Genomic DNA, 15483 nt, shown 5'->3' with positions numbered 1-15483 from the left:
CAAGAACGACAAGTGTTCTCAGCTGTCTTCCCAGCACCTGTTTCATTTATATTTAGACAGGATCTTACTATGTAACCCAGGCTAAATGTAAACTCATAATTCCCCTGCCTCTGCCTTGGGAGTACAGATTACATCTGAACATTGCCCCTCACATCATAAATAGAGTTTCTACAGGAAGCATGCTTGAGTCTCACTGCCTTCCTTCCCTTTAACAGTCTCTGCTGCCAAACCACAGTGTTTGAATCATTTGCGTTGAATGTGACTGTTGGTATGACTTGGCCTTCTTCACCTACGTTCTTTATTGTCCTTTTGCAGCTTTGATTCTGTGTTGATGCTCTCCTTAGTCACTGCTTAGGTATTTAGAGTACACAGTACAGCCTGAGTGCCGCCTCCCTTTGAGCTGTATCACACCATACACGGTGCCAGAACTGCCAACACATCACTCTTAACTTTCCCGATCTTACATTGGCATTATCTATTTTTTAATTCTACATTTGTTATAGACTCACAATGCATTATTTCATGTGAAATTTTAAAAGCGAGCAAAGACTTTTCCTACTTTGCTGAGTACTTAGCCTCCCCAGTGTTTTTTATTCAGCTAGTTCACATGGTGATCTCAGTCTCTGGCCTCAGAGGACGCCTCGATACTATCTGCAGTCTGGGACCTCTGGTGGTGAATTTCGTGGAGGGGGCAAAGTACAGGTATGAAAGGCACTGGATCTCATCTGAAGGTCTCGAAGAAATTTTCTTGGGTAGCACCTTCTAGATTGCTGGGATGTCCCCCCTCTTTCTGGTCATCTGGCTTGTGTTCTGACAACACTGATATTTTCGTTTCCTTTCATGGGTCTTTTTTTTTCTTGTCTTTGGTTTTAGGTGGCATTTTCTTGATGTCACTTGGTGTGTTCTTTGTGTTTCTTTGCTTGAGGCTCATTGAGCATCCAGGATGTGTGGATCTGTAGTCTTCATCAAACCTGAAAAAATGTTGAGCTATAAGTTGTCCCACCTTGAGGATTCTGTCCCATCTTTTCCTCTCTGCATCTGCGTTTCATTTTTCAGATCTTTTCCATTTGTCAGTTTCTCCTTCCAAGGTATCTAGTCTGCGGTTCAAGTCACCCACTGGAGTCTTAATCTGAAACATGATTTCCATCTTTTTTATTTCTTCCATTTCTCCTTGGCATCCTTTTGTCTCACTCTTCCATGTTGGACATACTTGTAATGTTTTAATGTCCTTATCTACTGATTCTGTGATCCCTGCGTTAGTATGTATATGTTTGTGACAGGATTTCACACTGTAGCCTTGGCTAACCCAAAACTTACTGTGTGGACCAGGATAGCCCCAAACTTTCAGAGATTCCCCCACCTCAGCCTCCCTAATTCTGGATGTACCTCACACTTGGCTCTCCATATGGATTCTAGTCTGTTAATTTTCCTGCCCGCCTGTTGTTTTTCTGCCATGTTGCATGCCTGGTAAGTTTTGAGTGACTGTCAAATACCATGAACTAGACCTTGCTGAGTACGGCGCTGTTCCTGCACACATAAATATTCTTCAGCTCTGCCTAGACTCTGAACCGTTAAAACAGCTGGTCTCTGAGCCCAGCTTTTTAGAGCTTTGACAGGGAGAGCAAGAGCATCCTTGTTTGGGTAGGCTTTTCCCTGTGGCTGATGTGACTTCTTAAAGACTTCGTTGTGGAGGTGGGAGAAGTGTGCTTCCTAGTACCTTCTTGGCTTCAAAATGTGGTTCTTCTGCTCCTACCCCAGTGCACACCAAGTGTAAACATAGATGTCATGGGGGCACTCTGTAGACCTTCAGAGTTCCTCCTAGGCCTCCTCCACTCAAATACTGAGCCACTGTGGTCTCCCTACACTATCACTACCATACCATGTCAGCAGCTCACTAAGGTCACAGGATTTCGTGGTCCCCACTGGAAACTGGGTTGTGGTCCATCAACCAGCTTTTATAGTCAAAGGTTCACCCTGTAGGTTTCCCATCCCTTGGGGACCATTATCCTGCACCAATGTTGCCCACTTTCTGATGACAATGATCTTATTTGTCTGTGGCAATTTCTTATTTGCATAAGATAAGAAGGAAGCCTGGTTCTGGTTGTTCCATCATGGATACACAGATGGCAGGGATGAGACACGGCATGACAAGTGTCACATATGAGACAATGGATAAATAAACATTAGAGACTGCTACCTTCTAGGACAACCATGAGGACTTTCAATACACAGAGATGACTGCCTTCTAGTACACCCCTTGATGGCTGCTTTATAATGTTTCATGATCTTCTTGTTTAGTCTGCAGATGTATTTATCCTCCTCATTTGTGGACCTAAGGAGCATCTAGAATAAACCTTCCCCATGGATGTGTGCAGAACTGAGAATTACACATTACCAATCAGATGGGGTCTTCTTGAAGCAGGGAACAGAAGCCAAGATGGAGTCATGGGAGAACTAGATTTGAGCAGCATCCAAAACAAGAGTATCTTTCTTCCGGCCCTTTGTGGCAACTGCCAGTCTGGGGAAATACTTCGCGCTTTTTCAAAGCTGAAGGACCTCCATCTTCTGGGCTCCTACCCCTACTGCTCCTGCAGATCTGCCCACAGAGAGACCCCTCAGGGGACATCTGGTTAGTCAGGGTATTCCCTATGCCACTCTGAAAACCCTGGCTCTACAAGTCAATAAGAGAGCTGGGGTCAAACTTTGAGCCCTTCTGGGTCCTTAGCTTGTCTGTCTACCACCCCTGCTGGGCCAGGCTGTCTTCTCCAGACCTTCAGCTTCTCCACTCAGGAGAATCTTTTGTGCAAGGAACTTTTATAAGACCCCGGGGATACAGATGTATACAATAGGGATACAAGCCAAACATTCCCATGGATAGGAACATACAACAGGCATACAAGTCAAACACCGGCTGATCATAAAACCGTGAAATAATTCATCTTAATTCAATTATCTGGTATTAGGATCTTACCACTTATCAAAGATGAAAGAAAATTAGTTACTAATTATATGGATGGGCTTGTTTTCCAGCACAATACAATTCAAAGTTGTGCTGATTTGATACTTAGGTCCTGAGTAAGACTGGCAGGGGACTATCCAAAACCTTTATGGCACTGTGTACGTGTTTGATTTTGAATTTGTTCTTGGAGTCGTATGTTCGGAAATCTTTCACGCTAACAAGTTTCTTGGAACTCTGACATGTAGTTTATGTGGCCCTATGCAGGGTCAGACCCAGTTTAAGAAGCTTTGGCTTATTCAACAGTGTCCTGGAGCCTCGAGGCATGCGCACTCCAGGCCTGCCAGCCCACTAAACAGAAGGACAGCCACGTGGAAGGACAGACGCGTGGAAGAACACTGTAGAGGTTGGCCCAGAGCAAACTGTGCCAACGCTCCCTGCACTTGAACACGTGTAAGTACACGCGATGTTTACATGCGGAACTTGCTCCATTTCAGAATCTTCTCCCACGTATCTGTTTCTGCGAAGGAGTCACTGTGCACCAAGGAATCTCAAGATTATGCCTCCTGGGACAGACAATCCCATCCTGCCACCATCATGCTATGCAGATCCAAGAGCAGCCAGGCTTCCCTGGTGCCCAAGGAACACCAGATGTTTATGGAGGAGGCCTACAATTCAGGTGAGGATGCCCTGGATAGGTCAGGCAGTCAGTCCATCAAATCCCGGACCAGAAGGAGGCCCTCTCCAGGACATTATGTATCACAAAAGTTGTGAGCAGCTGTCTGTGAGACCCCCTACCTTGTTCTTGCCTCCTGGGGCACCAACAAAAGAAATAAAAAATTGTCCCCTCCTCCTCTTAACCACACCATTTTACACCTCAGAGCTTCAGCTTAGGCCTGCACCCCCTCTTTCTGGAATGCCTTCCTCTTCACCCCAGTGCCAAGGGGTGTCAGATGACTGAATAGACAGTGGGGGAAAAAAATCAAAGAATTGATGTATAGAATGATAAGGAATTGATGTATGGAAGGATAAAGAGATGATTTTTGAGTGAATTTATGACAATATGTGTGGATATATTGTTAAATTGATCAAAATATATATGAATAGATAGTAGTTAGCTAGGTGGGTGAGTGGACTGGTCAGTGGGTGAATTTATGAGCGCGTGAGTGAATGGGTGGTTAAACAGATGTGATGGACAGGCAGGTAAGCGGAGAGCTGGATCACTGGACAGGCAGGTAAGCGGAGAGCTGGATCACTGGACAGGCAGGTAAGCGGAGAGCTGGATCACTGGACAGGCAGGTAAGCGGAGAGCTGGATCACTGGACAGGCAGGTAAGCAGAGAGTTGGATCACTGGCTATGCAGAAACAGGATGGGTGGGTGTGTCGACAGATGGGATATGAACACAGGAACTGTGAATGAGAGAATAAGGATATGCCAATGAGCATGCATTTCTGTTGTGCCCCCCCCAAACCCCATGAGGGACTAAGTAAAAAAAAAATGAGACCATCAGACTCCTTGCCTATATGTCCAGCTCTCGTTTTCACTGCACACCCATCCCTCTTTACCCCCCAACCCTCTGACACAATATGACCTCTGCAAGGCCCACCCTCCTCACACCTCTCTTGTCAACTTTAGCCATCTGCTTCAAGATGCTGCGAGACATAGGCACCTCAGACCCTCTGCAACTAAAGTACATCACCAAGAAGATGAAGAAGATGGCTCAGAGGTCCCCCAGCTTGGTGATGGAAAGCATCCATGACTATTTCAAAGACAACCCAGAGGTGCTATTTCTTGGGACCCTGGGGCAGGCGTGGGAGCATAGGGGACGGTTGGATCCCAAGTGGGGCTTAAACCCTGAATCCTACATAGGACAGTTGTACCATTCGGATAAAAAAGGGTGCAACTCAATCTCCTTGTGTGCCAATAGACTAAATAGGGAGGAAGGAAAGTGGACTCACGTGGTCCCAACATGCTCAGAGCACTCTCATGAGGTAGAGGTTATGACTCTCAAAGATGAGAAGCTATGGCTTAGGGAAGAGAAGACTTACCTAAGGACACAGAACCAGTAAATGGTAGAAACTGATGGATAAATACGTTGGGGGGGGCAGTGGACAAATGGATGGATGATAGGTTGGTGGGCAGATGGATATAGTGATTGATAGGGAGATGAGTTGATATAGGGAGGAGAGGAGGGGATGTGGGTAATGAGTAAACACGGGGATGGATACATTCATTTTCTTGGATGCATGAATGAATTAATGCATGATTGAGGAAAAACCAGTCTAAGTGTTGATAAAGAGATGGCCTCCCTTTGGAGGTGAAGTTTTTAAATCCCACAGCAGTTTCCTGAGGACAGAAACAAGCTTTTCTTCCTCTCAGGTCTGTAGGCCAAGCTCAAGGTCAGCACAAGGCGGGTGTCCCCTAAGAATTGCCAAATGAATGTGTCTGCGTGTCTCCCTCCCTCCAACCTCCCTGCGTATCCTCCCACCCGTGTTCTCCTTAGCAGCCCCTGGACCATCAGACGCCATCATCCCAACACAACCTCTGTCCTCCACAGATCTCCAACCGGCACAGGTTCCGACTCTTCCATGTCCTGCAGGCCGTCATTGGAGCCCGTGATGTCTTAGAAGAGACATGGCAGAAGTACTTCATGCAGTTGGCCCTGGAGCACATGACCAAGTCCACGGTAGGCCTCCCTCCCCTAGCACACTGACTAACCCAACTTTGACTTTGAGGTTGAGTCATTTGCCTGGAGGTTCAAATCACATGGGTGCATAGGATTTCTGAACTCTCCCCTGCATTTTCGTATGTCCATGTCATTGAAATGCCTCTCTGTGCAGGATCCTGCTAGATAGGACCCTAGGGTTCGTATGTAAAAACCAATAATCTGGCTGTAGCCTCACTCTCTCTTCAACATCCTTTTCCTGATGCCCACACACCAGCACCTGAAAGGCCTACTGCAAGTCTCAACTACTCTTTCAGCCCTAACCCAGCTTTAGCTCCTTCCTGCTTGATGGAGACATGCAAGCATGGGACTCAGCTGTCCCAGCCCACAAAACCAGGTGGGAGCCAGAGATCTTAGTGAGTTTGAGGCCAACCTAGACCACACAGTGTATTTAGGGCCAGCCTGAGCTATGGAATAAGGCCCTGTCTCAAGAAATTGAAAGAGAAACAAACAAGCAAACAAAAATAGCGTACACGCGCAGGTACTGGCCTGTTGTAGTAACACTCTTTGAGAAGGGACCATGGCTAGAGGTCAGGGCTGTTGGTCAGCTTGTGGCATGATCTGGCTTCTATCTCCCTGGAGTGGACAAGGTCCCTGAGGCTTTCTGACATAAGATTGGGATTTGGCAAGCTAAGTGTGGGCAAGGTGACGGGGCAGGGCCAGTCTGCGTGTTCTGTCTCTGCATGCACCCACGTGGGCCTCCACCTCTGCACCACCCAGTTGTTCCAGGACAGTCGTGGTTTTGGGATTTGCCATGGGCTCATACTATCCAAACAGAGATCATATTCAGGCATTCCAAAGACCAGGCTGGTGTCCTGGGGTTGCCCTGGCTCTCGAGGTTCCTATCCCTTCCTCACTGAAGCCTGCTCCCTACAGCCCAAGCCGCCACCTTCTCTGTCTGCTCTTAAGTTGGACATTACCTGGCAGCTTCCTCAAAAAGAACATTTGGAAAGTACAATTTTGAGTTCTCTGTAGGAATCTCTTCATTCTCTTGTACCGTGAACTGAGAATCACTGTCCCCCGATCTTCGTGCCCTCAGTGTGGTTGTTAAAATCCAGAGCCATCTGAACCCAGGTCCTTCATATATATGCCCTGCTCTTCCTCCAAAAGCCTAGCATGACTTTGCCTTGCAGGCTCCCGACTTCCCCGTAGTACACGGAATCTAATCACCAAACTAGTCATGGCCACACCTACTCCAACAAGGCCACACCTCCTAATAGTGCCACTCTCTAAGGGCCTATGGGGACCATTTGCATTCAAACCATCCACACCGTGTGTCCTCAATCTGGCACCAGCATCCTTGGATTCTGGAAAACTGATCAGCATCTATACTGATGACACTATTCCTCAGTCCTATGTCGGTGCCGAGACAAAGCTCCCTCTCCATGCTTTTCATCATCTCCTCTCCTCTCCCCTCCTTTCCTCCTCTCCCCTCCTCTCCCCTCCTCGCCCCTCCTCTCCTCTCCTATTTCATCTTTCTGTACTTGGAGTTCACAACATTTCAACCTTTTCACCAAGTACTATGGTGTTGCATCTAGAACTTTCGGGAGAAAACCATTCTATTGTTATTAGTGTATATTCACTACAAAACAACGGGCTTTGCTATGACCCGTAGAAATGTATGCATCATGTATTTTGTTTTTATTCATCCTTGTTACTCTTTTCTGCCCAATTCCCACTAATCATCTTTCTCTCCCCCAAGTAGTCTTCTGTCTATTTTCATGTATTTTTGACGTATTTTTTTCAGTCTCGATTCCACCTATGAGACAGGCAATAGTCATTTCTCCATCTGGATTATTTTACTTGATCTCCTGTTCCATCCATTTTCCTGGAAAAATGAAAAATGGAAAATGTCATCCTTTGCGTGTCTGAATAAAGCTCCATTGTGTGTTTGTGCCACGTCTTCGTTATCTGTCCATCTTCTGATGGAGAACAAGGCTGAGCTGGCTATTGCAAACAGTGCTGTGTAAACATGGATGTGCGCTTGTCTCTGTGGTATGTTGACGTAAGACCCAGGAATGGTAATGGTAAATTGTCATGCGGTACACCTAACTTTGAGTTCTTGGAGGAATTGTCACACTGATCTCCACAGGTGCTGCACAAGCACAGGTTTGCACTCCCAACAACAGTGTGTAAGCCCCACCCCCAACGTCATCCACACAAGGACTTGTTTCCTTGATGATACCTTGTACTGGTTAGGTTTTGTTGCCAACTTGACATAAGCCAGAATGGATTGGAAAAATGGGCTGAGAGCATGTTTGTGGGATGTTGACTTGATTGTTAATTGATGTAGAAGGGCCCAGTCCATGGTGGGTGTTGCCATCCCGAGGCAGAAGGCCAGTTGAGCCGAAAGCAGTGAGGGAAGCAGCAGGCAGGGTTCCTCCGGGGTATCTGCTCCTGCGCCTGCCCTGACTTCCATCCGTAATGTATTGTGACCTAGGAAGAGAAGCCAAATAAACCCTACTTTACATTGATTCAGTCGCTGACTGGTTCACCACAGCCACAAAAAAAGCAAACTAGAACACAGCCATTCTTCATGGGGCGATAGAGAATCTCAACATAATTCTGACTTGGATTTCCCAGGCGGCTAAGGATGTTGAACTTTCTTTTCATACGCTAATCGACCATTTGTAGTACTGCTTTTGAAAACTGCCTGCTCAATTCATTACTGGATGATTTGTCTTTTGGTGTTTAATTTTCCTCATTCCTTAGATGCTCTTGATATTAATCCCCTGTCAGATGAATAGCTACCAATGATTTTTCCCCACCCTGTGGGCTGACTTTTCACCCTGGTAATTGTTTCTTTGGCTGTGCCAACACTTTTTAATTTCATGCAATCCCATTTGTCAGTTTTTGCAGTTGTTTCCTGAGCTATTAGAGTCCATTTCAGAAAGTCCTTGCATCTGCTGTGTGAGCGCGAATTCCTGGAAAGAAGCTGTGTCTACAAAGGCTGATTAGCTGACTAGAACTTCAGGCACGTGGAGAGGATGGAATGTTAGGGACCCGTAGACTAATTACACTTTATCTTGGGCTATCTTTAGCCTATGGGATAGCCGTGCCTTGCCCCCTCTGTGTCAGAACAAACACTCCATCACTAACAGACAAAGACAGACCGAATATCCTAACAGGTTTAAGAAAAACTTCAGGAACGTGTTAACTTACCAAAACCCTAGTTTTCCACCAATCAACTGGATAAGTGTTATCGTATAGCATCTAAGGCCTAAAGCAGAGCTCCATTTTGCTTTCGTCCACCTACAGGCTGTCCCCACCAACCTATCTGGATTTTTCTTTGTTCTGTAGCTATAAAAAGTTCATGAAAATGCTACCTCATCAGGACATGGGATTTTGGATAACCTAAATCTATGTTCCAGAGCCATGGTCAATCATACTTGGCTCTAGAATAAACTATCTCTTATCCCCTTTGAGATGAGATCTCTGTTTTTTATGTCAATACCCATATCTTGAATGTTCCCTCTATTTTTTTTTCTTCTAGCAATTTCAGATTTTCAGGTCTTCCATGAAGGTCTTTGAACCAACGTGAATTGATTTTTATACACAGTGGGAGACAGCAATCTAGTTTAAGATTCCCACATGTGAACGACTTGTTTTTCCCAACACCGTTGTGGAAAGCCATGATTTCTTTAACATATGTTCTTGGCATATTTGTTGTAAATCAAAAAGCTATAGGTCGCTGTGTGGGTTTATTTCTGGAGCCTCTCTTCTATTCCGCTGGTTTGTTCGTCTGGTTTTGTATCGGTACCACACTAGTGTTGTTACCAAGGCCCTGTAGTAGAATTTGGGATTAGGTATGATGATAGTCCAGCATTGCTGACGCTGCTTAGGCTTGCTTTGGTATTCAGTGTCTTTTGTGATTCCATATGAATCTAAGGATTTCTCTTTCTGTAAAGAGCATCTATAGAATTCTGATAGGGGCTGTAGTGAATCTGTAATCTGCTTTTGGTAATATAACCTTCTTCATAATATTAGTCCCACCAATCCATTAACAGTGAAATGTTGGGGACTGCGGACCGCCAGACCCTGAATTTCTTGTAAACAACTTGTTTTCGTCTGCTCTGAGCAGCCTGCAGCTGCTCTGAGCACGAGACCCTGATGGCAGGCTGGTGGGGCTGCAGCTGAAAGATCCCGAGAGCTGGGGCCTGGCCAGAGCCCTATATAAGCTGCTCTGAGCACAATAAGGGGGGGCATGCTTGGCATTCCTATCTCAATGATGGCCCGTCTCTGTCTGTCTGTCTGTCTGTGTGTTTTTAAATTTCAGCCTAGTTCCCATAGCACATAGCAAGTAGTTTTACAGTGAAAGGTCTGCCTTCCAGTGCCTTCTTTAAACTCTTTATTATGCAGTGTTTCGGTTTCCATGGTCTAAGTCTCTCACGTCCCTTGTTGGGTTTATCCTTGGTTTTGTTAGCTGTTTTTGAGGCTATTATAGTGAATGAGATTTGTTTCGTTGCTTTCTTTCTTGGCATGTGCATTATCACTAGAAGGGCATTACTGACAGAAAGCGACGGTTTTATATGTTGATTTCTGTATCCTGCTATTCTGTCAAGTGTTTGTCAGACCTCGGAGTTTCCTAGTGGAGTCTTTAGGGTGTGTAGTGTAGAGAATCGTGTCGTCTGTCAACAGGATGGAGATAATTTTGAGTTCTTCATTTCCTCTTTTTTGTCACTTCCGTTTCATTATCTTGTCTTTGTACACTAACGAGTAACTCAAGATCTATACTGGATACAAGTGTAAAGAACAGATGTGTTTATCTTGCTCCTGATTTTAGTGGAAATGCTCTCGGTCGTCTTCATTATTGAATGTTGGCTTTGCCTACATGGCCTGTATCACATTTAGTGATGTTCCTTTTAGTCCTCTCTTCTTCAGAGCTTTTATTTTGGAGGGATGTGAATGTATTCAATTGCCTTTCTGCATCTATTCATGTGATTTCCGTCCCTGATTCTATTTATATCCTATAGACACTTAATTGATTTCCATATACTAAACTATCCTTCCATCCCTGAAATGAAATCAACTTGATTATGGTATGTGATTGTCTTGGTTACTGTTCTGTTGGTGTGAACAGAAACCATGACCAAGCAACTCTTATTTTTTTAATAATTATAATATTTTATATATTATATAAAATATAATATTATTTAATAATAATAATTAGGGGCTTGCTTATAGTTTCAGAGGGCATGTCTGTTACCATCAGGGAGCATGGTGGCAGGAAGGCAGAAGTAGCTAAGCACTCTACACCCTGATCCACAGGCAGCAGACAGAGAGAGAGAGACTGGACTTAGAAAGGACTTTGGAAACCTCAAAACCCACCTCCTCCAACAAGGCCACACCTCCTAATCCTTCCCAATAGCCCACCAACTGAAAACCAAGTGTGCAAATATATGAACCTATGAGGGCCAATCTCATTCAAACCACCACATTCCACTCCCTGGCCCCCCCAAAGGCTTAGAGGAGCCATATCATGATGCAAAATGCATTCAGTCCAACTTCAAATGTTCACAGAGACTTTCACAGTCTCAAGACTGCTTCTAAGTCCAAAGTCTCTTCTGAGACTCAAGGCAACTTCTCACCTGTAATTTTCTGTAAAGAAAAAAAAAAAAAAACAGACCGCATACTTCCAACAAACAATGGCACGGAATATACATTACCATTCCGAAAGGAAGGAAAGGAAGCACAGTGAGAAAATGCTGTATCAAAGCAAGATCGTCAAACCACTCTTCAGAACTCCATCTCCTCCCAGCATTGTTGACAGCAACACACTTCTCTCTCTCGGCCTGGTTCCAAACCCAGCCTGCAGCTCTCCCTGGCAGGTGCGCCACAGCCCTGATGTGTCCGTGCAGAGCCTCCCCTGACCCGTGCCTGGCAAATTCCACACCCATTTCCTGTATTCTTTACTCTAAAGCCAGAACCACGAGGCCAAAGTTGTCAAGTTCTTCCCATGGCTGGGGCTGGACCCTGAGCCCCTCCTTGAATTACATTTACATCAGCTTTGCTTTGTTGATGGGTTTCCTTAGCTGTTTAAGCTTTCCTCTAATTCCCTCTCACAGACTGGAAGCTTACCCAGGGGCGATATTGCCCCGAGAGCACCACACTTTTTATTCCATTTAGCATCAAGCTTTTCTTTAAACATGGTGCTCCCTGGAACACAGGACTCCACTCCAACATTATATTTCCTTGGATTCTTTTCTCCTCAAACTGTGCATTTTCTGTTTCTTTTGGTCCTGTTTGCCCTTTTTCACTACAGATCTGCCTGGGTGATCACTAGTAACCATGGGACACAACCTAGCCTTGTGTCTTGATATCTCCTCTGCCAATGATAGTAACCCAAAACTCTTCAATTTAGCCTCCGGCAGATTTTTCAGACAAAGGCAAAAGGCAGCCACATTTGTTGCCAAAATATCACAAGAATGGTCTCCAATATTATTCTCTGAAACCTCCTGAGCTGGGCCCCAATTCTCCACTTCACCCTCAGCCCTTCTGTCTTCCATGTTCCTACTAGGATGGTACAGTAAGTGCCACTTAACACTGCAGGGTAAAGGGGGCAGCCAAAGAAACCCACTCTGGCTCCGAACCCAGAACCAGTGACAGAAACACAGGCAGGATCTGAAATCAGAGCCATCTCTGTCCCTGACCAACTGACCGATCCCTGAGTAGGGAAAACTAACCAATCCCTGAGCAGAAAAATTTCTCCCTGGGAAAACTCCACCCCTAAGAAGCCCTATATAAGGCCCACTGCCTAGTCAGTTGCTGGCTGTCCTTCACCAGCCTGGCAGAGGCAGCTCTGCCCTGGACTACTCTTTCCCAAGACTCTCTTGGTGCTTCTGTTTTAGGAGGCTATGGGGCCTTTATGAGGTGGGACCTTGTTATAGAAAAGGGGCCACTGGAGAGCAGGCTTTGGAGGTGATAGAATTATCCTATACAAGCTCAAGTTCTCTCCGTTTCTAATACACCCAGGAGGTGAGGAATCCCACCCACATGTTCTGCGATGCTTCCCCCACTACAAGGGACAATACCCTCTCAACCTGAGCCAAAGTCAACCCATCGCCCCTTGAGCTGGTTACTTTTGCCAGAAATTGTGTCACGGCACCAGGATAATAATGGTTTGTAGAATGAGGTTGGGATAGTCTCTCTCTTTCAATGGAATGGCATAATTTGAGGAGCCCTGATGTTAATTCTTTAAAGGTTCATCCAGTTCTGATATTCCTTTGTTGGGAGACTCCTCATTGCTGTCTGGCCCTCACTGCTCCTCATACATTTGTTTAGGTTGTATACAGGTCGTTTCTGGACAGTTGACTTATTTTGTCAGGTCATATGTTTCTAGAAATGTGTCCATTTCTTCTGGTGATCCTCTGGATTGTGTTGGTATCTGTTACAATGTCTTTCTATCCCCCCATCCCCCAATTTTCATCTATAATTTTTAATTGTGTCTTATTTTCTTTTTTTGGTTAGTTTTGCTGAATCGCAGGGATCTCAGCAACCTTCATAGCAGTAGAGTATGAAGCCTTGGGAGTTCATCTCAAAACCACTCAATATCCAGGCTGGTTTAAACCTCAGGAATCTGACCCCCAAGTGGTTTATCTTGGGCTTATTTCAGCACAGCCCAATCTGGTGAAAACTATACTTGTAATGATAAACTAAATCCCAAGTGAACAGCAAGGCATATCCAAATCTCTTAGAGGAAGAAAGTAAGTGAAATACAGATCAGCTGTGACTGCATGGAAACTCTTTGTAAAGCACCTGTGACATCTTCCATAAAGATGAGTTCTATTGATTGAGAAAAACAAGTCTACGAGGGTCTGGACGAGGGTCTGGGGCCAAGACAGTCCCTTGCCACACAGATTGTGCAAAGGTCGCCAGGCTAGAAAGCACATCTGCCCCAGATTTTTGGGCAGAAAAGACAATTTTCATTCTTTCCCTTGAAGGAACAGTACCATGTGGTTAACATTCCAGGTTCCCATAGTGCATGTCTGCGAGCACAGAGGCCTCTGTGTCCCATACAGAGAGTTTGTAATACTGTCTATCTCTACGAAGAATCAAGTCATCAGTGCACTGGTTACTTTTGTTGTTTGTATACACCCATCACATTCATTCTTCCCCAGTCTTCACCCCATCTCTTCGCTGTATGGCTAGCTTGTCCTTGTTCTCTAGGAGCTTGAGGTCCATCCTTGAATTTTTTTATTTGAGCTATTTCTCTTCCTGTTTGTTGTTGTTGTTTTAATGTAAGCAGACACAAACTTCCCTTTTAGAATCACCTTTGCTGCATTCTGGGAAGCCATGTTTTTATTTTCATTTGAGTTTTAGGAATTTTTTTTTAATTTCCTTCACAGTTTCTTCAGCAACTCTTTCAAGAGTGTACCATTTTAGCCACTGTATGTTTGTTTAGTTTCTATAGCTTTTCTTCATATTTATTTCTAGTTTTGTTCTGTTATGGTCTGATAAGGTGCAATACATTTATTTTGTGTATTTCTGCATGTCCTGACTTGCTTTATGAACTAAAAATGGGATCTGTTTTGGAGAAAGCTCCATGGTGGTTGAGTAGCTTCTCGTGCTTGCTTTGGGTTTCTGCTGCTTGGCATATTAACCTCTGCCCTTTCACTTTTAGTCTGTGTATATCTTGGCCAGCGGGCATGTTTCTTTTTCCTTTTTGCCAACAGGACTACTCTCCTTATTAGATTGCTTGTGTAGGCTTTATATATCTCAGACTACATTTTAAATTTAACTTTTGAAAACATAAATTAATTTGTCAGGAATGATTCAATCATAAATGTTGCCATTGTTTATAGAATTGCTTATTGTGCCCATATTTGACATACACATATCTACTAGAGAAAACATACCAGCTCTGGTATAAGTCAGCCGACACCATGGGGCTGTATTATATACTTGTCTTCTCTTTTTCCTCACTGATTATAACTTTAAGTCTTTTGAACTTTTTAATGGTGAATCGCTTTAAAACTGAGTGGAACCAGGCAGTGGTGATATGCGCCCTTAATCCCAGTACTTGGAAGGCAGGGGCAGGTGGATTCTTGGGTTCAAGGCCAGCTTGGTCTCTCAGGTGGATCCCTGGGAGCAAGTTCCAGGACAGGCAGGGTTACACAGAGAAATCCTATCTCAAATTAGCAAAACAAAACAAAAAAAGGAAACTGTTCTTCTCATTGTGGCCATGTTGAATAATCTTCCTTTTCTGCTTTTTTTACTAAAAAAAAAAAGGAGGAGTTTAATATTTCCTAAAATAGTATTCTTCACATATACATAAAAATAATTGTCAGCAAAAAGAAGTCAACAACTCTGACTTTTACAGGCTCTCCTGCCAGGATTGACTTACCCATAATGTAAACTCTGAACACTTATCAATGTTCTCAACTGGCTGTGTTGTCTTTAGGAAGACTCTGTGTATTATAGGCAACAAATCAGTCTTGCTTGTAAATCCAATCAGCAAGTCTGTGCCTTTTAATTGGAGAAATGAGACCATTTATATTTAGTTTATTGTTGAAATGTATTTGCTGATTCCTACAGTTTGGTTTTTGTCATCATATTCAGTTTAGGCAGTGTTCTTTTCTTCTCCCTTATTTATCACAGAGATTTGCTTGTTTATTGAGCTGGGCGTGTTTGATCATTTCCTACTTCTCCTTTCTTTGTCTCTGATGAAACTCACTCTTTTCTGAGCTTCTGGATTTGTGACTATCTCATCTTCTGCAACATTGCCTAGTAGTCATTGAATTCCTTTGGTCTGTGTTTATGATGGAAAGTCTTTATTCCTCCACTGATGTTTAAAGGTAAAAT

General features: G+C 44.3%; 1 protein-coding gene across 1 annotated transcript in view; it reads left to right on the top strand.

The window, feature by feature from the left end:
* Positions 1-15483, top strand: part of LOC142842935 (maestro heat-like repeat family member 5) — a 75355-nt gene that overhangs the window by 14193 nt on the left and 45679 nt on the right. The window contains exons 2-4 of the mRNA XM_075959502.1: positions 3454-3635; positions 4593-4738; positions 5515-5643. Coding sequence (XP_075815617.1) covers positions 3454-3635; positions 4593-4738; positions 5515-5643 — 457 coding nt within the window. The remainder of the gene's footprint in view (positions 1-3453; positions 3636-4592; positions 4739-5514; positions 5644-15483) is intronic.

This window comes from Microtus pennsylvanicus, chromosome 2, assembly GCF_037038515.1.
Source record: "Microtus pennsylvanicus isolate mMicPen1 chromosome 2, mMicPen1.hap1, whole genome shotgun sequence".
NCBI lineage: Eukaryota > Metazoa > Chordata > Mammalia > Rodentia > Cricetidae > Microtus > Microtus pennsylvanicus.
This window is presented reverse-complemented; position numbering and strand designations above follow the sequence as displayed.